Source organism: Bubalus kerabau, chromosome 5, assembly GCF_029407905.1.
Source record: "Bubalus kerabau isolate K-KA32 ecotype Philippines breed swamp buffalo chromosome 5, PCC_UOA_SB_1v2, whole genome shotgun sequence".
In the NCBI taxonomy this organism is placed as follows: Eukaryota; Metazoa; Chordata; class Mammalia; order Artiodactyla; family Bovidae; genus Bubalus; species Bubalus kerabau.
The window spans coordinates 2,801,064-2,824,243 of record NC_073628.1 but is presented as its reverse complement, the minus strand read 5'-3'; the positions used below and the strand labels follow the sequence as shown (position 1 = coordinate 2,824,243).

Sequence of the window (23,180 nt, the reverse complement as noted above, 5' to 3'; positions counted from 1 at the left end):
CCTCAGTCGCTGCGGTCTCTCCCATGAGGTGAGAATGACCTGCTCTTTCTAGAAAAGAAGCATGTGGTGTGAACTTATGTCTTGATTTCATACATTCTACTCAACTCAGCCTCTCACCCAGAGAAGGTGGCTGTGTCACTGCCTGGCCTGGCTTCTCACCAATGAAACAACAACCACATCTAGACAAGGGAGTTCCAAGACCTAGGGCAATACCTTCCTGGAATAACTCTCCCCAGAAACAGTAGTGAAACCAAGCCCATCGCCGTGGGTGGCGTGTCTCTGGTGTGGGAACCACCCTTTCCCCCACTGCCCACACCAGCCTCACCATGCACAGGGGTGGCACTCCAGGCTCCTCGTTCCTTGCCCAGAGAGGGCTGCTGGGTTTCATCCACATGCAGAAGAGGTGAGCAAAGGCAGACACACCTGCCCTGTTGCACAAGGTGCCCGGCTTCACTGTGTTGGCTGAGCGTGCTGGGCAAAACAGATCGAACTGCAGCCCAGCTCCAAGACGCTGACACAAACACACGAGACTTGGCCAAGTGATACATTGGCCGATCTAAGGTTTGAACCTAGAGCTCTCCTGCAAAATCCATCTCAGAAGGCAGAAGAATCATCACCCTTATTTTTCAAGCAAGAACACACAGGCAAGTCGCCTGCTGGCGGTCACACAGTTGTTGAACGGGGAAGACAGGATCTGGCTCAGACACCACCCTCCAGCCTCCTTAAAATGAATTCGCCCGAGGTCTGGGAGGAAACGGCGGGGTCCACTGTACTCAGGGCCATCCCAGTGGGGGCCCAGCGTTCTGGCTGGTCCTCGAGTGCCTCGTGTGGCTCATGAGATGCCCAGGACCCCCTTTGACCCTTGAGCGCCAGTGGGCAGGGGTGGGGCACCAGCACAGGAAAACCATGGCTCTGCATTGGCCCAGCCTCTTGATGAGGGTGAAAGAGGAGAGTGGAAAAGCTGGCTTAAAACTCAACACTCAAAAAACCAAGATCGTGGCATCCACTCCCATCACTTCATGGCAAATAGATGGGGAAACAATAGAAACAGTGGCAGATTTTATTTTTGGGGGCTCCAAAATCACTGCAGATGGTGACAGAAGCCATGAAGTTAAAAGATGCTTGGTCCTTGGAAGAAAAGCTATGACAAACCTAGACAGCGATTAAAAAGCAGAGACGTCACTTTGGCAAAAAAGGTCCGTATAGTCAAAGCTGTGGTTTTTCCAGCAGTTGTCTGCGGATGTGAGAGCTGGACGGCTCGCGTGATGATGGCTGAGCACTGATGAATCGATGCTTTTGAGCTGCAGTGCTGGAGAAGGCTCTTGAGAGTCTCTTGGACAGCAAAGAGATCAAACCGGTCAGTTCTAAAAGAAATCAATCCTAAATATTCATTGGAAGGACTGATGCTGAAGCTAAAGCTGCAATTCTTTGGCCACCAGATGTGAAGAGCTGACTCACTGGAAAAGGCCCTGATGCTAAGAAAGATTGAGGGCAGGAAAAGGGGATAGCACAGGATGAGATGGTTGAATGGCACCACTGAGTCAACGGACATGAGTTTGAGCAAACTCCAGGAGATAGTGAAGGACAGGGAAGCCTGGCATGCTGCAGTCCATGGGGTCACAGAGTCAGACACAACTTAGCAACTGAACCACAGTGAAGTCAGGCCAGGTAGGAGAAAAGCTCTGATCCTTCCTGGCTATTTCAGAGTCTGCCTGGCTTTGCTTAACCAATTCTAACTTGAGCAGGGGACACGTTGTCCTGCACCTGCCCTCCCTGCTCAGAACGTGGGGCTCCCAGCTCACCCCAGTCCTCGGTTCCTCCAGACGTGAAGCAAGTCTAGCACCATCTTTCTGGTTTCTCCATTCTCTTGCTGGGGGCAGGCGGTCCAAATGGAGTTTCTCCCTTTGGCAAATGGAATGGATTCTCACACCCAGCACAAGAACAGCCCCAGCAGAGGGCCGATGGTGGCGGAAGCGGGGGTCCCTCCCCCTGAATCCCAGGGTGGGTACCCAAAGCTACGATGCTGGCCCCAGGCCCTTGTCTACAGCCAGGTACCAGTGGGAGACAAACCACGCAGAACTCTGAACAGGGGAGGTTTATACGGAGCTTTTGTACAAATCAAAGATGTCTGGCACCCTGCGTCCAGCAACCCTCCTGCTGCCATTGCTCCAACAGCTTCTGCTCACTCTGCCCCTGTGTCGCGTTTTGGCATCTACGGCCGTACTTCAAAACTTCCGGTGCATTTGTTAACGGTGATCTGTGATCAGTGGCCTTTGATATGACTATGGTCATCATTTCAGCGTTTTTTAGCAATAAAGAATTTTTTAATCAAGGCACGTACACTGTCCTTTAGGACAATGCTATTTCATACTTAAAGAGTACAGAATCGTATAAACATAAATTACATGCACTGCAAAGCCAGAAAACTCATGAGACTTGCTTTATTGTGACACAGGAAGTCCTCTGCACAGGAACCTTTAAGTTGCGAACTTTCAAAGACGCAAACATGTGTCCCGTCAACGTTAGGCGTGGCCCTGCAGCTGGCCCTCCGTCTGCTGCTGCTGGCCATCGTTCAGCTCTGCCATCTCCCACCTCCCCTCCCCTCCTCCAGTCAGTAAGTCTTCTTGCCTGTTCGCTCGATGCCAGCCCCGGTATGCCAGCTGTTATACTGTACCACTCTACTTTTCAAGTTATGTCCTGTCAGATTAAAAATGTTTTATTTGTAGGAAAAGTACTATAAAGCTATTACAGCACAGTACTAAACAGCCAACTGTGCCAGCTGGGTACCTGCACTTACTCTGTTAGACTTAATGAACAAATTGGACTTTACAAACACTTTCTCAGATGAGAACTTGTTCTTATGTCAGGGACTTACTGTGTTTGCTTTATCGGGGTGGTCAGGAACTGAACTCACGGTATTTCCCAAGTACACCTGAATAAAGGATTATTAACTCTATCAGGCCAGTAACATCTAAAAGTCAAGAATACCTGTGGGTTGAGGAGCCGGCCATGCTAAGAAAGGGGTCCCCTCCCGAGGCCAGGGTTCAGGTCTCCTTGGAGAACGCTTGGGTGAAGACCCCCTTGGTGGTGGCCAAGGTCTCTGGGTCACCTGAGCAGAGTCTGTAAAGAACCAGAACCAGAAGCTGGCACTTTGTTGTGCAGCGTCCCTCAGCGCCCTCTACAGAAAAATGTTAACGCAGTGCGGGCGCAAAGGAGAAAATCTGAGGCCGCAGCTCACCACCGCCGAGCAGGAGATGCAGGCAGCACTGGAGCTGAAGGCGGCACAGCGAAAACCCGCAGAGCTGGCGGGGCCGCTGCTGCCGTATTTAGCAAGGGCTAAGGGCAGGACTGGCCAGGGGGCTGGAGGACGTCCCCTTCGATGTCAGACACCCACTGTCTGGACCGCAGACAGACAGCAGACGAGTCATCCGCGGGCAGACCAGGTCATCCTCTTGCCCTGGGAACGCTGCACACAGGTGTTTCTGCTGGTGAGAAGGCAGCTGGTGTGAACCCTGGGGATTGTGCTTGGGGCAAGATCTCCATTTAACAGGTGAGGATGCGGAGGCTCCTAGAGGGCGGGGCTGGGACCCGCGCTCTTCACCGCCCCGCGGGGGCTCCTCCTGGCACGGGGCCCCTCTAGAAGATGCCGGGGAGCAGGCGGTACGGCACGGCGGCCGTGTAGCGCTCCCAGTCGCGGCCGTACTTGTTGGCACAGCGGTGCTCGTCCCGCAGGCAGCGGTGGGTCAGCAGGATGGCCATGAAGATGATGTAGAAGTAGGGCAGGAGGTGGCTGCCGCCGCAGGCCAGGCAGTATGCCAGGCTGCCCATCAGGTCGCCCGTGTAGTTGAAGTGACGGGCCACGCCCCAGAAGCCCGAGACCAGCAGCTTGCTGTGGTGTTTCTGCCCGTCGGCCGACGTGTAGGAGCACTCGATGGCCTTGGGCTTCCTGCCCCAGATCAGGCAGCGCCCGTCCGTGCGGCGGAAGAGATCCTTCTGGTGGTTGGTCATCCGGAAGATGTAGTAGCCGAGCAGGCCCAGCAGCAGGACGCCCAGCGCATAGTGGGTGGGCAGCTGCACGGGGTGGTACACCAGGTACAGGCCCTGCGGGGTGAGGCGAGAGGTCAGGGGTGGCGCTGTCTGGGCGGTGGGCAGACCACAGGCCCAGGAGCACGGCCTGGCTTCACACCCCAGCTGTGCCCCTGACCAGCTGCCCACCCGGCCCTACCTGGGTTTCCTCTCCTGTGAAGAGAAGCACCCGCCTCGGAGGGGATCAAACCAGTACACGTGCAAATGACGCAGGCTCCACCCCCGGGTCGGGAAGCTCTCCTGGAGGAGGGCCTGGCAACCATTCCAGTATTGCCTGGAGAAGCCCACCGACAGAGGCTGGCGGGGTACAGTCCATGGGGTCGCCAAGAGTCAGACATGACTAAAGCGAGTTGGTATACACACACCTAGCTAGTTATCTGCCTCTCTATCTACACACACACACACACATCACATATAGTATAAATGTAAAATATATAGCATAATGGGACTTCCAATCATGGCTCAGATGGTAAAGAATCTGCCTGCAATCAAAGTGACCCACGTTTGATCCCTGGGTCGGGAAGATCCTCTGGAGAAGGAAATGGCAACCCACTCCATTCTTCTTGCCTGGAGAATCCCTAGGACAGAGGAGCCTGGTGGACTACAGTCTATGGGGTTGCAAAGAGCTGGACACAACTGAGCAATTAACACACACAGCATAATATTAAAAGTACCATTTGAATAGCATAGTTAATTTTTTGTGTCCCCTTGGCTAGGCCATGGGACCCAGATACTTAGCCAAACAGTAGTCTCATTGCTGCAAAGGTATTTTTAAGACGTGATTAACGTTTCCAATTAGACTGAATGAAGCTGATCACCCTCCACAAGGCAGGTGGGCCTCATCTAATCAGCTGAAGACACTAAGACTAAAAGACTCAGGAACGAGAGTGAATTCCACCAGCGGACAGCTGTCAGACCCAGCTGCAGTACCAACTCGTCCCAGGACCTCCAGGCTGCTGCCAGCTGCCCGGAAGAGTTTGGACTTGACAGGACCACAATCACAATCAAATTAACAGACACATACGTGTGTGTGTGTGCATGCATGTGTGTGCATGTGTGCGTGTGTGTGTGTGTGCGTGTGTGTATGATCTACTGCTATCGGTTTGCATCCCTGGAAAATGGTGCTCACAGTAGAGGGAACCAGAGAGCCTGCAACCACCAAGTGGAGGGTCTGTGCAGAGGACCCAGAGTGGGCACCGGAGGCTGGGACTTCCAGCCTCCAGCCCAGGGCTCTTTCCCCTCCACCCTGCCAGTTCTGCTGGGACATTCCTGCATCCCCGCTCTTGCTGCGGGATGCCGCAGGGGGGTCAGCCAGGTAACAGCAGCCCCGCCGTCATGGCAGGACCCGCTGACCGCCCACCACCTCGCACGTGCTCATCCTGGCCGGCCTACAGGGTCTGTCCACCTTGGTTCCCTCTGCTCTCGCACAGCCTGTTAAAGCAGGCCATCTGGGCTGCCGCGAACCACGCACATGCCCAGGAACCTGTTCTCTTCCACCCAACACCTCCTCACTTGGGCTCACGCCACGAGCAGGCGGCATGTGGCCAGGCTCTTCACACAGCCTCCCTACACAGGAGCCTGCACACCATGCAGAGAAAAGGAGGGCTCCTCTCTGTGAGCTGGGAATGGTGTGGAGGGCTGGACATCCCCCAACAGCCTCAGAGAGCTTCCCGGGTGGCTCAGTGGTGGTGAACTCGCCTACCAATGCAGGAAACGTAAAAGATGCAGGTCATTCCCTGGGTCGGGAAGATCCCCTGGAAAAGGAAACGGCAACCCACTCCAGCCTTCTTGCCTGGAGAATCTCACGGACAGAGGAGCCTGGTGGGCTACAGTCCGTGAGGTCACAAAGAGACATGACTGAAGTGACTTAGCAGGCACGCAACAGCCTCAGAACCACCCACCCTCCTCTGCAAGGTGGCCCCTGTGGCACAGAGGACACGGCAGGTACCAGGCAGGGCTGCCCAGCCCTAACCAAGGTGAGTCTGCCCTGATTTTCCAGAGATGCTCGAGGCCCTGTCCCCTGGCTGGTGGCCCAACAGAGGTGCAAAGCCAGGTCCCTCTGGCTCCCCAGGCAGGTTTCTATGCTTGACTCTTGTGATGCATGCGAGGGAACCTCTCCCGGAGCCTGTGGTCCAGGCTGGCCTCCACCCTCCTCACCCCTGGAATGCTCCCCTCTTCCAGGACTCCCGCCTGGCACTGGACTCATCAGAGCCCAGCCTCTAGACTGGTCACCCACAGCCTCTAGTCTGGCAGCGTTCTTACCCCCAGACTCCTTCATTCTGCTCTTGGTTTGGCTGTGGCTCCCCCAAGACGCTCTCGCTGATCCCCATGCCCAGGCTGCGGGCGCCTCCTTGGCCCTCTCTCAGCTGTCAGCACCCCACTTCCTGTCAAGCACCCCCTCCCCACCCTGGGCTGCCTGCGTCAGGACCTTTCCCTGCCCAGCCATGAGCTCCGAGAGGGCAGGGCCCCGCAGCGTGTCCTCCACTCACGTGTGTGAACACTCAGAGCCTTTAAGGGAAAAAATGACAGGAGAGCAGGCCTCTTATCCTTTCAGTGTTAAGATCAGCATAAATATGAATATCAATAGCTACCTTCATCCACCCTGATCTCACATCCACCCTGATCTTTTTTAGACCCACAGTCTACCCTGAATCATCCTCTTCTCAGAGTCTTAGGGGCTGAGTTGTGTCCCCCACATTCATATGTTGCAGTCCTGAGCCCAGGACCTCAGCAGGTGGCGGTATTTAGAGCCGGGCCTTTAAAGAGGTGATTACGGTAAAATGAGGTCACAAGGGTGGGGCCCTAGACCCACAGGACTGGTGTCCTTATAAGAAGGGGAGGTCAGGACACAGACACACACAGAGGAATGACCCTGTGAGGACACGGGGAGGGGATGGCCGTCTGCACTCCCAGGAGGGGGCCTCAGGAGGACCAGCCCTGCCCACACCCGGGCCTGTGAGTCCACCCTCCAGGAATCCCAGTGAATCCTGTTGTTCAAGTTGCCGGGTCTGAGATATTTTTTACAGCAGTCTGTGCTGACTCATACACTAAGCCTTCTCTTTTCCCTAAAAGGGCACCAGCCTCCCTTCTCCAGGTTCTGGTGCCCCCCCATACCACCTGAAAAATCCAGACACTTGGACAAGGACAAGGCTTGGCACGTGCTCAGCTTGTCTGCTCTGAGGGCAGTGCTGCGCATGCCTGGGGACCTGGCCACCGAAGGTCCTGCTGGGCAGGGGGGGCAAGCATCATGGGGGGCTCCCTGGCCCATTCCTCACCTGCAGCGTGTACAGGTATGGCAGCCAGACGCAGTCCCCCCAGCCCAGGTACCACCCAAAGTGGTCGTGGCAGATGTCGATGGTTTTCAGGTACCAGGTTTCGTTCCAGAAGAAGTCCAGCACATAGATGGCCTGCAACACAGGAGGGGTCGTATACTGACCACAGGCACAGACCACACTCCAGGACGGGACGGGGTCCCTGGGTGGCCCTGAGCTCCCCTGGTGACAGGCACCGTGGGGCAGCTGCTGTGCTTCCTGCCGGGCCTGGGCCATCAGGGGATAAGTGGGGGAGGGAGTCCCTGTCTGCAGTCTGAGATGACACGTGGCCCAGAAGAGGGGTGCCCGGCAACGTCCTGGACGCCGATGCCCAGAGCCATGGAGCTGGGAGCAGAGAGACGGCTCTGGGGGTGGGGGACTGGGACGGGGTCCTTCCACGGCCATCAGAGCTGTGCTGCCAGGACCACTGACACGCCTGAGGGGCAAACTGGGGTTTGCCATGGGCCACACGAGTCCCCAGGACCAGTGCGGTGCCTGACAGGTGAGGACATGACTCCCTCGCCTCCCACTCTGCAGCCAGCCTCCCAGACACGTGCGAAGGGTGCCGACCCCCTTCTACAGTCTTTCAAGAGACTTCCCTGGTGGCTCAGACGGTAAAGAAGCTGCCTGCAGTGCAGGAGACCAGGGTTCATTCAATCCCTGGGTTGGGAAGAGCCCCTGCAGGAGGGCATGTCTACCCAGTCCAGTATTCTTGTCTGGAGAAGTCCATGGATAGAGGACCTTGGTGGGCTATACAGTCCACGGGGTCTCCAAGAGTCAGACCTGATTGAGCAACTAATATTTCTTACTGTCTTTTAAAAGCAATATGGCTTTTGGGTTTCCCCAGCACCCAGTCGGTGTCAGAGCTCACAACCCCTGACCCGGGCCACAGACAGGCTACCTGCAGGACGTTGACCAAGACCATGGAGTTGGTCACGTGGCCGTACAGCTCCTGCTGCTTGGCTGCAAAGGACAGGTTGATGAGGGTCCAGGCGACGATCCCGGGGCGTCCATTGAAGAAGAGCTTGAAGTCAAACCACTTCCCAATTCGGGGGTTAAACTCAACGCCCATCATGTAGTTGTAAAAGAAATTGCCCGTGAATTTGCTTGAAAAAACAAACAAGAGATGCATGCTGTCAACGAGTGCCTCTCACAAGCAGCCTCCTTGGCTGGCTTGGACACAGGTGCGCAGCCCAGCCTGGGTACTGCAGGCCCAAGAGAGAAGACCCGGGGGAGGCCTGCCGTGAGCCGCAAGGACCCAGCACGCAGAGACCGCGGGAGCCTCCGGCCCTCTCCCCAACAGCCGTGATACTTCACTCGGCATTCAGCCCGGCCTTGAGTTGAGATGCTCGCTCTGTCCTAACGAAGGTGGGGAGACTGTACCTGGGCAGGCGCCCAGGATCCTCCTCCCACGTCCAGCTTCCCCGGAGGTGAGCTGCCCAACAGGCTCGACTGGACAGAGATTTTCTTCTCAAGGACTCATAGAGCATTCAGGCCTCCGTGGGCAAGTGAGGTTATAAACGATGCCAGTCTCAGAGCCGGGTGCCCGGCTCCACAGCCCACACCCATGCCTTGCTGGGCAAACTTTAAATGTTTTGTTTGCCCTCATCACCTGACCACAGGTGTGACAGAGAATCAGCCAGGATAACCCAGCTGGGGACTCACACTACCGCCTGCTGCACATAAACAGGGATTTATGTGTTAGCTAGGGAAACATATTTTCATGTCCATTTCCCTCAACTAGGATAAGTAGAAAGAAGCAAAATATACAAAGTCTAAAACAGGGAGTGTGACTATAAAGCAGAGAAAATGATTTCCACGAGGCATAGAAGGCCAGCCTCATTATTCGATCATCACACAAGCTCAAAGTGCCAGAATCCAAACACACTTCCTAAGAGCTTAGGGCTAACAGTTAAAGGAAGCACTTTGCTTTCATCTGGAACCAAAACTAAAATGCAATCTGAGAACTAGAATCTTGTTCACACCTAAAGCCCCATTGCCTACACTTGTCTACCGGAGGGACCCAACAAACATCTCTTGATGAATGCGTCCATGGAAGGAGGCGGGGAGGGAGAGATGCGAGGATAAGTAGATGCATGGATAGATGAATGGATGGCTGGGTGGGGACATGGGTCAATGGATGGATACAGGGAGATGGGGAGGGAGGAAAGGGGGATGTGGGATAGATGGATAGATGGATGGTGGCTGGATGGGAGGATGGTTGGATGGATGTGTTGGATAGGTAGATGGATGGGTGGTTGGATGGGTAGATGGGTAAATGGGTGGATGAGTGGATGGTTGGATGGATGTGCTGGATAGATAGATGGATGAGTGATTGGATGGGTAGAGAGTGGATGAATGGATGGGTGGTTGGATGGGTAGACGGGTGAATGAGTGGATGTGTTGGATGGACGGATGGATAAATGGATGGATGGGTGGTGGATGAATGGATGAAGAACTGGATATATGGATGTATGAAGAGATGGGTAGTTGGATGGTTGCTAACTATCTCACTCAAGGCTCCATGAGAATGGACACCAATCAGTAGGGCTCTCCCTGGGAAGCTATTACATTAAAGCCACTGAGATAACAAGACTTCTTACTAAGACTGCTTCAGGCCGCACTGACGTTTCACAGAAAGAGGGAACGGGCTGCCCCTGCCTGCAAGAAGGAGTTGCCTCTCCTGCCCTCCTTCTTCCCTATGGCCCTGCTGGAGATAACTCAGCCACCGAAGATAGACTTGGCCACCTTCAACTGCATCCTCCCCAAGTAGGAGAAGGTACCCATTCAATACGGATGCTCCTCAGAGTCTACCACGGTCCCTTGAGTTCCTCCTCAAGGATGCTCAATCCTCAGACTTTTGCAAAGTCCTAGCCCAACTTACTAGAAAAAGGCTCTGACCTGCCACCTAGGGCTCAGGCGACCGCTGAGGACGTACCATTCCCGGGCGTCAGTGGGGAAGAGGTAGCCCTTGACCATGGCGAAGGTGGAGACGGTGTAGCCCAGGATGTTGGCGCACCAGAGCAGCGGGATCCAGTTGTCAAAAATGATGGTGGGGGAGAACCAGGCGAGGAGGCGGGCGTTGGCGACCCACAGCAGGTGCGTGATGAGCCACGCCTGCAGCCCGTTGATCTCGTACTTGTTGACAGCTCCTGGGGAGGGGCGCGAGAGCGGGGCCGTGTGCCCGCTGTGACTGCTCCTGGCTCCTTTCTGGGGCCCCCAGACCCCAGCCCCCAGAGCCGGTCAGTGGCTCCTGCCACTCACTCAGGCCCTCAGGGTCAACACGCCAGCAGCATACCTCACACTGTGAGCTGAGGACTAACCGCTCACGCTGGCTGAATCCTTCAGAGGGGGAGAGAGGGCGCAGGACGTCTATAACTGGCCCGAGGCTGAGTCACCAGCCTGCGGTTTGCTGGAAGCTGGAGCCACAGCAGAAGGGACGAGGGTCCCCTATGGCACCTCGTGGGGCTGGGGGTGGGGGGAGGGTAGCCAAGAGCTCTCTGTGGGTTGGGCCGGGGTCTCAGTGACTGCGGGGAATGAATGGACCAGGCGGCCCTGAGGCCCTGTAAGTCAAAGCTTAGGACCCTGAGGTGCCCCTGGGGGACTCCAAGTGTCCCTGCCGGGGAGATGCTCTGTAAGCCCAGCCACACAACCAGCAGGGAGCGGGGGCTATTTCATTCCCTGATTGGGAACGTGATTTCTGACCTCACCTCCGGCGGCCATCCCTGGAAGCTGTGTGTGTATGTGTGTTGGCGGGGTGGGTGGAGGGTCAGGCCCCGTAAGAGGAACGGACAGGGAAAGGCGGCACGTGGGCGAGCGGGGGCAGACCCCCGGTTACCTGCGGGAGTCACGGCGCCCTCCTGAACGCCCCCCACGTAGCCCGGAAGAAACTTGTGGCAGAAGTCAGGAAGCAGCATGTACAGAAGCACCTGCAACGCAGAGACGTTTCAGCCGGTTTCCCCAGGGGCTGCGGGGCCTGGCTGTGCCTCGACACTGCCGTACATGTCACTTGAGACGATGAATGGGCAGGCGCCGCACGGATGGGAGAAGCCATGACTGTGGCTGGTTACTTCTTCCAGAGGAGCTTACGGTTCAGGGAACACCGACCACAGGCTGACGGCGGGCTTTGAAGGGAGCCCTGAACAGGAAACTCGTCACCACCACTCAGAACACCCACGCCGTCTCCCACAGGGCTCAGCCACTCCCTTTGGGAGAGCCCACTAGCTTACATTCCAGACAGTTCACCCTTGAAAAGTATTCACTAGAAGTGTTCAGCGTATTCCCAAGCTTGTGCCACCATCCCCAGTGGCTAATTCCAGAACATTCTTATCATCCGGAAAAGGAGCCCCACACCCCCCTGGCAGTCCCTCCCAGTGGCCCCTCCCCGCCAGCTTCTGACAACCACCCATGCACTTTCTGTCTCTTTGGATCGGCCTGTCCTGGACTTTGCATATAAACAGAATCAGACAGGACATGCCCTTTGTAGCCGACTTCTCTCACTGAATATCAAGTTCTCAAGGCACCCGGGTTTCAGCCTGTGTCAGACCCTCACTCTTTTCCACAAGAACACTGCCCTGTTGTTGGATCACACTACATGCGTGTCCACGTCTGTTGACGCACATGTGGGCTGTTTCTGCCTTTAGGCTACTGTGACTCCCACGGCTCCAAGTCACCTTTTACTCAAAAGGACCAAGAGGCCTGAAATGAGGGAAGCTGAAGCCCAAAAGCTGAGATCGTGGGGAGAAACAGCTAGCAGAGGTCAGAGCCTTCGTCCAGGGCAGGAAACCCTGGGGGGTGGGGGTGGGGGGCAGGGGGCGTCTCCCTGCACCATTTCCCAGGATAATGATAACATCATTATTAATATTCAGATATTAAACACTGTTCAGATATTAAATACTGTCTGTTCACCGAGTTCATGGTGCAGACAGCCTTCTGATGAACTCCTGGTTGGGAAGCTAGTGAGGTCACAGCAGAGCCAAGGCCCACCCCACCCCCCACCACTGGCCAGGCCTGTGTGACCATCTCTGGGGACATGGCCTTGGTTTTGCCAAGACCAAGAGCAGCTCTTAGGAGCTGGGCAACCCTAGGACACGCTTCCCATCGTGCACAGGGCTTCCCGGGGGGGAGCCACGCCCTCACGCCCTCCCAAGGGGCCACTGCTCCCTGCTCAGCACGGAGGCTTAATGGAAAGTGAGCCGGACACCGAGATGCCACCAGGTGGCCCTTGAGCTGAAGACAAAGCTAAGGCGGAGGGTGAGGCCCGGCTGGGTCCCAGGAACAAGATGTCCGTGTGAGCCGGACGCCATCCCACCCCAGGAGGGGAGCCCCCGCCGCGGGGGCCGGGAGGGCTCACCTGGAGCGTGACCCACGCTGCGTAGATCTGGGCCGCCTTTGCGGTCACGGGCGGCGTCCTGGCCCAGATGTCGGCGAGCCGAGCCCGCCCAGTGGCGAGGTCCACCACGGGCGCCGTCAGGGAGCAGCCGTACTGGTCGCAGGCCATGATGAAGTAGTACACGATGAAGGGCGCGAACAGCAGCAGGAAGATGACACTCGCCAGGGAGAACCAGTCCACCTCCCTGCAGGGCCGACGGATGGCAGCAGGTCACGGGGGGCTGCCTGGCCCCCTGACCTCGCACGCGGGGCGCCGAGCCCCACGGGCACCCCAGCCGGCGCCTCCCGAGAGAAGGCTGTCAGCTCGCAGGGCCAAGGCCCCCACTGCCGAGGCAAGACACCCCACTTGCCTGCTCTGCTTTGAGCAGTCTGAAGGCCGACGAGCCCATGGACACCCCAGAAAGCCCAGGGCCCAGGACACAAGCACAGACGGCCTTCCACACCCCACGGGTCCGGAGGCTTCCGGTTCTGGGCCATCTGGGACACTCACCAAGTCCCCATCACTCTGTGGCCTGAGATCGAAGACCCCATGTCTTACACACTGAGGGCAAAACCAGGATGCCCGCTGCCCCTGATGTCAGCTGTTACAGCAGATTCTTCTTCGGGTTCCTAACTTTCTAAGTTGGCAAACAGCAACTAATGACAGTCCTACTGATAAAGAATCGCTTTCATAGGTTCCTGAAATCCGAGAGCCCTCTTTACTTTCCAGCTGGGAAGACAGACGAGATGCTTACCAGGCTCGGCCCCACTGCCCTTGGGCTGCAGCCTTGCCGTTGGTGAGGCCGCTGGTGCTCTTGGTTTTAGGTGCGCTGGGCTGGGACTTCGTAGCCATTGGGCCCTGAGGGAAAGAGACGTCATGCTTAGATCATCCCCCGACAAATGGTCACTGCAACTCCCTGCCGTCATTCTCAGGCCCCCATGGGGCTGGACTCCTTCATTCACCGACTCTCCACCTGGTCGTGGATGGATGATTCCAGGCAGGGACTCCCACTCCCAGAACCTGCAATAGCCTCCTGCCCGGCCCTGCTTCTGCTCCCGTCTCAGTTCATTTTCCAACAACAGCAGAACATCCTTCTTGTTACAGAAACCCAAACACCTGTGGCTCAGAAGCCTCCTACCGCATGCTCCTGCCCCCCCTCACTGGCACGCTCCCATCACACCTGCGGCTGCAGGCACACAGAGGTCTCTATCCCTCCATGAATGTGATTTATCTTATTCACCATACCTGCTACTTCTCTGTTTAGAACATGCTTTACAGGTCTCCTTATTCAGGTCTCATAAAATGCTCCCTCCTCAGTATGACTTTCTATTTTTCCTGGAGTTAATGGTTGCCTCACTTTTTCCATTCACTAAGATTTCTATGCATCTATCACTACTTTTTTTTTCTGAATGCTCTAATGAGCTGTCATACACATTAATAACTGCTCTACATATTCCAGCACAATATTTCCATTCCTCCGTCCCACCCAGAGCCATTCATCTTGTACCAAGAGACAAGCCAACCCGTGGTCATAATATGAAGGAACTAGTGACACCCCACTTCCAGAGTGAATTCACAATGGTGACGTTTCAGAATATCAGGCATGAAAAAAAAAAAAGATGATCTTCAATGCTTTCAGGAAAAAAATCCAGGATTAAGAATCATGCTAGTAGCAAGCTGGTTCTAGAAGCCAAGATGGAAAAATTTAAAAAGCTGGAGGGAAACGTAAGCTGCTAAAGAAAAGGCCAGTTAAAGGACAAGAGGAAATCCCAAGATAATAGCTGGGCACTGGACCAGACAGTAACCAGCCCACTGTGGCAGAAGATGAATGGCTTTGGGCCAGGGGCGGGGGGAGCAGGGAATGAAAACAGTACATTTTGTTGTGTTGGAGAGTATATAAAAATGACTGATAACTATGATGGCTCTGTTATAACATGCAGGAAAAACAATTAGTGACAGGTACATAGAAACCTTAGCATATGGAAAAAGGGAGGCAACCATTAACTCCAAATAAATAAATAAGTAAAAAGCCATATAAGGGGAGAAATACCAAACCATCATTATAGTACATTACGTGGCTTATCAGTAAATAATAATTTTGCCAGACAGAACAAAAAAGATGTGTAAAGTTGAGGGTGCTAAAAGGAAATCATTTAGAAATAAGCAAGTAAAAAAACAACACAAAAGTAGCTTAGAGAATGAAAAAGTACTTGCTTCTGGGAAGTGAGACTCTAAGATGACATAGGGAGCTGTTTATTTTTTATATGTAAGTCTTTTAATGCTGGTTTTATTCTAAATGTGGCGATGAATCGCTTTAATACAACTGTACATTCACTTAAAGTTTCAATGATGGAACCTGCAGCACATCGCTTTATTTCCACAGGTTATTTTATGGAGCATTTATGGCGCACAAGGCAGACCAAAGAGTTCTTTATGGACAGAGGGCCACTCATCTTTACAGCCCAAAACACAGAATACTGAGCCTGGTACGTGGCAGTTGCTCTGATTAACATGCTGGAAAACTGCAAAAGGGCCAGAAAAGTATAGGCTAGGAGCTAACTTTGGACACAAAAGCACGTTTTCTAAGGATTAAAACAAGCCCACATAATTATTTTAAGCTTATAATGGCCTTCATTCACCTGTCACATGTGTGTGAGCTGCTCAGTCACGTCTGACTCTCTGCCACCCCATGGACCGTAGATTTCCCAGGCAAGAATACCGGAGTGGACAGCCATTCCCTTCTCCAAGGGATCCACCTGACCCAGGGGTCAAACCCAGGTCTCCTGTGTCTCCTGCACTGTAAGTGGGTTCTTTACCGCCTGAGCTACCAGAGAAGCCCCAAAAGGGAACGCTGTGGCTGCATGGGCCGGGAAATGAACGTGTCCCTCCCACGTGGCAGGTGAGGATTCTACCACTGAACCATCCATGCACCTCTGTCAGAAGCACTGAATTTTTAATAAATGTGGAAGGGACACCCTTAGCAGTAGACGGCTGAAAATAGGGGAGAGGGTGGTGTCCAGGAAGTAACTAACTTTTTTTCCTAAGTATCAGGCAGGAGCGGACACTGAGCACTGATGGACCAGCTGCCTTTGAAAGCAAGCAGCAGCCCTGAGAGGTGCTTACCTCCAACCTCTTTCCAAGCAGCTCCACTGCAGAATGTAGGTTTTCCTTCTTGAACTGCCCCCTTTCAACTTTCTAGACTCCTGTGCTCCACAGGCCTGCGAGATCCTTTTCAACTCACTGAACAGAGTCCTGCAGGGCACACAAAGGTGACGAAAAGACTCAGGGAGATAAGGATCAAAAATGATAATTTTCTCAAGTCCCACCTGGTAACCAAGCGAAAGGTGCGGCTCAGCACCCAGGGTTTGAAAGTGCAAGAGGCCTCTTGTGTGGGGATCTCCACGATAAGGTAATCTTATCTTGTAGCTTCTCTGCCTGGCACACACGATGTCTACCAAAGAAGAAGCACTTATAAACAATGCGTAGAGCTGGATGGAGGGTGCTTCCTGGAGTTGCCCTGGAGACGAGCCTTAACATGGTGGACTGATGAACAGCCCAAGTTGGCTTCTTTGCAGACTCATACTGGGCAGTGCACAGGCCCCTGGAATGTCTGCACCATCGACCTGGATCAAGTCCCACGCTGCCCACTCCACCCCCACGCCCACCCCTTCCCCGAACATGCATCTTCTCCCTAGGCATTCCTGGAACAAGTGAGTGCCGTGAATGCAGGGCATCACAGACAATGATCTGGGCTTGGAGCCTGGTTCTCTGCAGACTTACTGGGCCCAGTGACCTTCCTGAATGTCTTGGGGCTTCAAAGCCCCCACAGACACTCAGGGAGGAGCCAAGGAAGTGCATGGGGCTTTTCGGCACCCTGGTCAGCTCCCCGGGCCGCATTTTGAGTTCCACAGGTGACCCCATGGACTGCAGCCCGCCGGGCTTCCCTGTCCTTCCCCATCTCCCAGAGTTTGTCCAAACTCATGTCCATTGAATCAATGATGCCATCCAATCATCGCATCTTCTGTCACCCCCTTTCCTTTTGCCCTCAATCTTTCCCAACATCAGGGTCTTTTCCAATGAGTCGGCTCTTGGCATTGGGTAGCCAAAGTATTGGAGCTTCAACTTCAGTGTCAGTCCTTCCAATGAATATTCAGGGTTGATTTCCTTTAGGATTGAGTGATTTGATCTCCCTGCAGTCCAAGGAACTCTCAAGAGTCTTCTCCAGCATCACAATTCAAAAGCATCAATTCTTTGGTGCTCAGCCTTCTTTATGGTCCAACCCTCACATCCATGCATGACTAGTGTTTCCATTGCTGCCCTGCAAATAGGTTCATGGAGGTAGGAGGTAGCAGACATATGTATGCCTATGGCTGATTCATACTGACATGCGGCAGAAATCAACACTACTGTAAAGCTCTTATCTTCCATTTAAAAATAGACAAATATTTTTTTAAAAAGAGTGAGCCCATGAAACTCTAGACACTCCACTCTCACACCCTGATAAAGGCAGGGCTCCAGGCCCACACACTCATCCTCTTTCTACCCACAGTCTGGCTGAGTGGATGCAGGCAGGCAAGTACCCACAGGACCTGTGAGTAATCAACCTTGTTCCTCAACCTTCCCTAATGGCTTTGGCTGATGGTGTCCTGCAATCATGAGAACTGCAAGGCCGGTCTGGCCACCATGTGGTCCCACTGGGAACAGTGTCTATGGGGCTTCTCACAGTTAAGCAGGCCAGGTGAGTGCCTTCAGCGTTCCTGGCTGAGAACACCACCATCAACAGCCCGGGACCCATGCAACAGATGACTTAAGTCCTGTGCCAGCCCTTTTGGCATCTTGAGGATTTGGCGTTTGGAGAAGCATCAGAGGTGCAGAAGCACGGCAGAGATGGGATGGCACGGTGACGCCCAGGCGGCCCAGATGCCACTGGCAAGGCTGCGAGTTCCCTGCAGGATCAGGTCTGCTGCCAACACGTCCCCACTTGGAACTCCAAGTGGGTGACCATGAGCAGCTACTTCTACTCACTGGCCTCAGTTTCCTCATCTACAAAGTAACCCACTCTGTGGGGTAAACGAGGTCCTGGGGCCAGGTGCTCAGAGCCCCTCCCAAGCCACATCGGACTTCTTCCCAGAGAGGCAGCCACGGCCAGGACCGCCGTCAGCACCACCCAGGCCTCAGGAAGGTGGGCTCACGCAGGGTGTCGGGGTGAAGCTCAGCCTGGCAGAGGTCTGAGGCGGATGCCCCTGCAATGCCCAACTCTGAACCATCCTGCTGCCTTCCACACAACTCATCTCTTCTCAGCGCAGAGGCTGAAAACAATAGTCTTTCGGGAATTCCCTGGCCGTCCAGTGGTTAGGACTCTGCACTTTCACTGCTGAGGGCTTGGGTTCCATCCCTGATTAGGGGACTAAGATCCCATGAGCGGTGTGGTCCAAACCAAACCAAACCATCCTTTGCCCTCTTTCAGTGTTCCTGTGGGTCGGGGACCTGGGGAGGCTGGCTAGCTTAGCTCCAGCCTGGGATGTGATGGTGTGGGTGAGCCTGGGTTTCCTCCCGGCATGGGCGGAGGGAGGAGGTGCCCAAGCTGCCTCTTTTTCCTGGGAAGGCATGTGACATCACTCCCAGAGCGTTCTGTTGGCTACACTGAGTCAGAAGCCCACCACCTTTCCAGGGGAGGGGAAGCAGGCTCTGATTCTTGCTGGGGGAGCAGCAAGGTATTAGAGGAGCACAAGATACTGTGGGGGCCATCCCTGGGTGACGCAGGCAGTCACAGGGGCCACTATTCGCTGAGCAGCTACCAAGCTGCCAGCACCTGTGAACTCACAGAATTCCCAGCCCACTCTGGAGATTGCCGTCATTGGGCCCAGTTTTACAGATGGGGAAGTTGAGGCAAGGAAAGTGGAGAAAGTAGCTAGCACAGACCTACGGGGACGGAGCTGGGTCTGCGGGCACGCCACCTCTGTGACGCACTTGGGAGGCAGAGGAGTAAAATTCAGAGTAGTGGGGCTTCCCTGGAGGTCCAGCGGTTAAGAGTCCACCTCGCAATGCAGGCATACCGGTTTGATTCCCGGTCCCAGAGGAGCCCACATGCCACAGAGGAACACAGCCCCTGCAACGCAACCACTGAAGCCATGCTCCGTGACAAGGAGCCCCGAAACGAGAAGCTCACGCACCGCAACCGAGCACAGCCACGCTTGCCACAAGCTGAGAACGAAGACCCAGCACAGCCAAAACAAAAATAATAATAATAAAATCAAAAATTCAGAGCAGCAATGACAACAGCCACTTTGTGAGTGCTGGGCTAGGTACTATCCTAACACACATAGAGAAGCAGCTCAACATTATTGGAGCAGCAGAGGTTCTGGTTTAGAAATGTGTCTGTCTAAGGAGTAGGAGACACATAAAAACACAGATGTGCCCTAACTTGTACTTAAAGGGATGATAGAATTCAGGTCCAGTGAGGGCTGGGCAGCTGCTCTTCAACTGGAGGACAGTTCCAGAGGCCAGGTAGACTTCTGGGTTGGCTCCGTTGCTACCTGTCGGAATTTATCCCGGGACATAAAGAGATGGCTGTGTGAAAAGGCAGATGCATGCACTTCCATTCTGGAGCACTTGCAACATATTGGAACTGACAAAATGTCTATCAATAGGAGATGAACAACGTGCCCTGGTACAGTGGAATACTCAGCAGCTGTTACAAAGAATGAGGTGAACACGGAAGAAGGTTCCCTGGTAGGTACCAGCATGAGGGCAAGCTGCAAGACAGTCTATCACTAAAAAGCTATTCAAAAGTCACTCTGATCCAGTGGCTAAGACTCTGTACTCCCAAGGCAGGGGGCCCAGGTTCAACCCCCGGTCAGGGAACTAGATCCCACCTGCCGCAACTAACAGTGGGCGCAGGCAAATTAAATCTTATTTTTTTAAAGCCACACACCAAAATCCTCAACCGTGTGGGCCTTCCACGTGGGGTCCCCCAGCCCCTTTTCCTAATTTTTCCAGTAGACATGTACCTCTATTATAAAATAATTTAACAACAATAAAAAGAGCTGTTGAAATAGCTCTTGGGAGTCCTTAAATCCACAGTTATGGGAACATTTGTGGCTCTCTCCGGGGGCAGGGAGGTCATCGGTCCTCAAGGGTAGGGGGGTGATACTTGAGTTTACCTGCAGTTTTACATCCTCCCACCCACTTTGGGTGGGGTGGTCATGCCCTCACCTGCACGTGCAATTCACAAGCCTCAGTTGCCGAATGCAGAGATGGCTCTTGGCCCTTCCCAGAGCTTGGCCCTGGAGAGCTCTGGCCCAGCTGCCGTGTAGAGGGTCGAGGTCCTGGTTGGGGCAGAGCAACCCAAGCCTGAGGCCCTTCTGGGTCCTCCAGAAATAGGCAAGAGCCCTGGAAGGAAATTCCAGAAACACCAAGTCCTAATTCTACCTCTCTAATTCTAAAGGGTAAACTGAAGCTTTGACTGCAGATGCAAGGGTTTCTGTTTTTCAATGAAAAACATGCTCCCTAAACACAATCACGTTTAGAAGTCAAACGTCCAAGTCCAGGGGCTTCCCTGGTGGCTCAGTGGTAAAAACAAAAACTCTGCCAGCCATGGCAGGAGATGCGGGTTCAGTCCCCGATCCAGGACGATCCTGCATGCCTCGGAGCAACTAGGCCTGTGTCGGGATGTTGATGGTGTGCATCTGCTGAGCCCAAGCACCCTCAAGCCCATGCTCCACCACACGAGAAGCTGCCGCGATGAGAAGACTGCGCACTGCAACTAGAGAGCAGCCGCCGCTCGCTGCCACCAGAGAGAGCCCTCAAAGCCGCACAGACCCAGCAGAGCCAGAAACAAATAAAACTATTTCTTAAAAAAGTGCAAATCCCCTCAGTCCAGCCCCAGGAGTCCCTGAACTTGGCTGCTTATTCTCCAGATTGTCACCAAGCTACTTGTCACTAAATACACACCCAACCTCCCTCCTTTTTTCCCCCCAAATTAGTTTGCCTCCAAATTCTTTTGCGACTTCACTTCTTGGCTTTTTCTAATCTTAGTCTTAATCTACTTTCTTAATCTACTACATTAATCCGTAACTTTTTTTTTAAGCAGTAGGTATACAGAAGGATTTTTATGAAAATTATTATAAGAAGTAACTGCATGTTTGTTTCTGGGTTTTCACCTGGGAAACCATCCTGGTTTTTCAGTGGAGAGTGTCCTGCTGGTGGAGTAACTCCACCCCCTCAGGCCTGTTCCTGCCAGTCTTCCTGGGGGCCTTCAAGGCACCTGGGATTGTTCACCTGCCCGCCCACCCACCCCCCACGCCGCCAGTAAATGTAGCCATTGCCCTGAGGACTCCTCCCTCCAAACCAGTCTGTCGCCAGTATCTCTGGGTTTGAACCCTGGCTGTGTCGCTAAGTACACGACTCTCCACATGTCACTGCACCTCTGGGGAGCCTCAGTCTTCTCCTCTGTGAGATGGGGTGATGTCCAGAAAGCAGAGTGTTCAGAGAATTTAGTTCAGAGCAACGGACATTCAGCACAGCGCCGGACATTCAGGAAACACCACTTTTGATAAACACGATCTCCACATTTTCAGTTTTCCTCCCTCCTCTCTCTTCTTGTCTGAAATCTCACCAGAGCAATTCCTACCCTTAAAAACCTTTTCCGTAAAATTATAAAATGTTCAAGAAAGAGGCAATACTACTCCATCAGTTAAGTTAGTGGGGAACGCTGGAAGAGAAGGAGGGCGCGTTTGGTCTTTTGTGAGCAACTTCCTGCACTGCCGGCCGGGGCCCCGACCCCCACCCCCCAGCCCCCCTGCAATTAGTCTATTCCTAGCAATTCAGAGTCCGCTGCTCCGGGCTCCCCCCTTCTCAGTGAGCAGACAGATGGTCCATGTTTCCTCAACAGGAAACTGCACCCACTCGCGCGGGGCACCCGAGGAAGGAAGCGGTCCCCCCGGCCCAAGAGGCACTCACCTGGCTTCGCCCCGTCTCGGCTCGCCCAGGGAGCTCCCGACCACCGCCGAGGGACGAGCATCCCGGAAGGGCAGTCTTCGGGTGGCCAACCCGGGGCCCCGGACTTCCAGACTTTGCTCGCCCGCACGCACGCGCCCCCCTGCCCATGCGTCTGCTCCTACGCGGAGCAGCCGCCGCCCTCCACGCCCAGCCCACCCCCGGCCTGCGCGCGCCCCCGGATCTGTCCACCCGCCCCCTGCTCGGACCCACCTGCGCGCGGCCCACACCGGCGCCGCGGGCCTGCTCACCTGCGAACCCGGCTCCGCGCCAGCTCTGACCTGCGCGGTCTGAGCCGATCGCCTCCCAGTCCCCATGATGAGGTGTAGAGACAGGCGGCCAATTGCAGACGGGCCCCGTGCGACCCGGCGCCCCTCGGGCCCGGCGATTGGCCGCGGCGCCTCGCCCCACCCAGTGGGCTGATTCCGGGCCACCGCGCGCTCCACTCGGCAGCCGCAGGGCGCGAGACTGACAGCGGAGGACCTTCCCAGCGCGCCTCCTGCCGGCGGGGGCGGAACCCAGGTGCCCCGGGAGCGCGGCACCCAGGGGCCCCGGGAGCGCGCCCCAGGCTGGGGGGCGCGTCCCCAGCCGCGGTCGTGGGCGGGCCGCTGAGCTCCCCAACCTGTTTCCTCTTCTGCCAATGGGGCTTCAAAGACGCTCAGCACACACTGAGCCAATCGTGTACAGACTGCCGGATCCACATCAACCCACGAAACAGACAAGATCGCTGCCCTTGGGGTGCACGGAGGTGGGGGTGGAGGGGGAGGGGTGGCGGTGCCGGGGAAGCGGGATCAGTAAACAGTCAATGAGGAATATGGTGAAAACCGGTGTGGAGACAGAAGCAGGACGGTGCAGGCTGCAGTTTTATTCGGGGCGTCAGGGAGAGCTCTCGGCTGGAAGGCCATCACGGGTGAGGGCTCGCCTGGAAGGGGGCCAGAGATGGAGTTCAGGGTACCGATCAGCTGTGCAGAACCTCGAGGACAGGAAGTAGCACAGTTGGCCAGAGGGAGAATTTGAATGGGGGATGGGGGGGGGCGCTGCAGCTTAGGTCAACCACGTGGGGAAGCCCCCTAATAAGAGAGGCCCTCAGAGTGGTCCCCTGGTTCACATGTCAAGGGCTGAGTCAACCCGAACTGTAGGCTCACCAGAACAACCCGTCTGTGGCCTATTACACCGGGCGTTCTACATCTGCTTTAACCATTCAAAACAAAGAAGGCCGTTTAAAAAAATCGAAACGGGGGAACTACGATTCAGGCATTTGAAATGGATCTGGATGACCACTGTGGACAGGGTTTCAGACATGTTCCTGCGTCACCGAGAACTTGAGTTTTCTGAACTTTATCACCCTCAAGGACCACCAGCTAGTCCCAGAACAACAATCTGCTAGCTGCCAGCAGCAACCTTCAAAGCCTCAA

The 23,180-nt window shown here is 54.8% G+C and overlaps 1 protein-coding gene across 2 annotated transcripts; it reads right to left on the bottom strand.

Moving 5' to 3' along the window:
- Positions 1 to 2,422: 2,422 nt before the first annotated feature.
- On the bottom strand, positions 2,423 to 22,105 carry DHCR7 (7-dehydrocholesterol reductase). Of its 2 annotated transcripts, none has more exons than XM_055580555.1 (9): positions 22,017 to 22,105; positions 15,892 to 16,020; positions 13,523 to 13,626; positions 12,751 to 12,973; positions 11,236 to 11,326; positions 10,336 to 10,549; positions 8,299 to 8,503; positions 7,362 to 7,493; positions 2,423 to 4,101 (listed from the first exon to the last, which is right to left on the bottom strand). In XM_055580555.1, exons 3-9 carry the CDS (start codon positions 13,618 to 13,620, stop codon positions 3,637 to 3,639), a joined length of 1,428 nt encoding a protein of 475 aa, XP_055436530.1. In that variant the 5' UTR covers positions 13,621 to 13,626; positions 15,892 to 16,020; positions 22,017 to 22,105; the 3' UTR covers positions 2,423 to 3,636. The 2 variants fall into 2 exon arrangements, with proteins under 2 accessions (XP_055436530.1, XP_055436531.1); XM_055580556.1 differs by having other exon boundaries at positions 21,979 to 22,077.
- Positions 22,106 to 23,180: the final 1,075 nt, after the last annotated feature.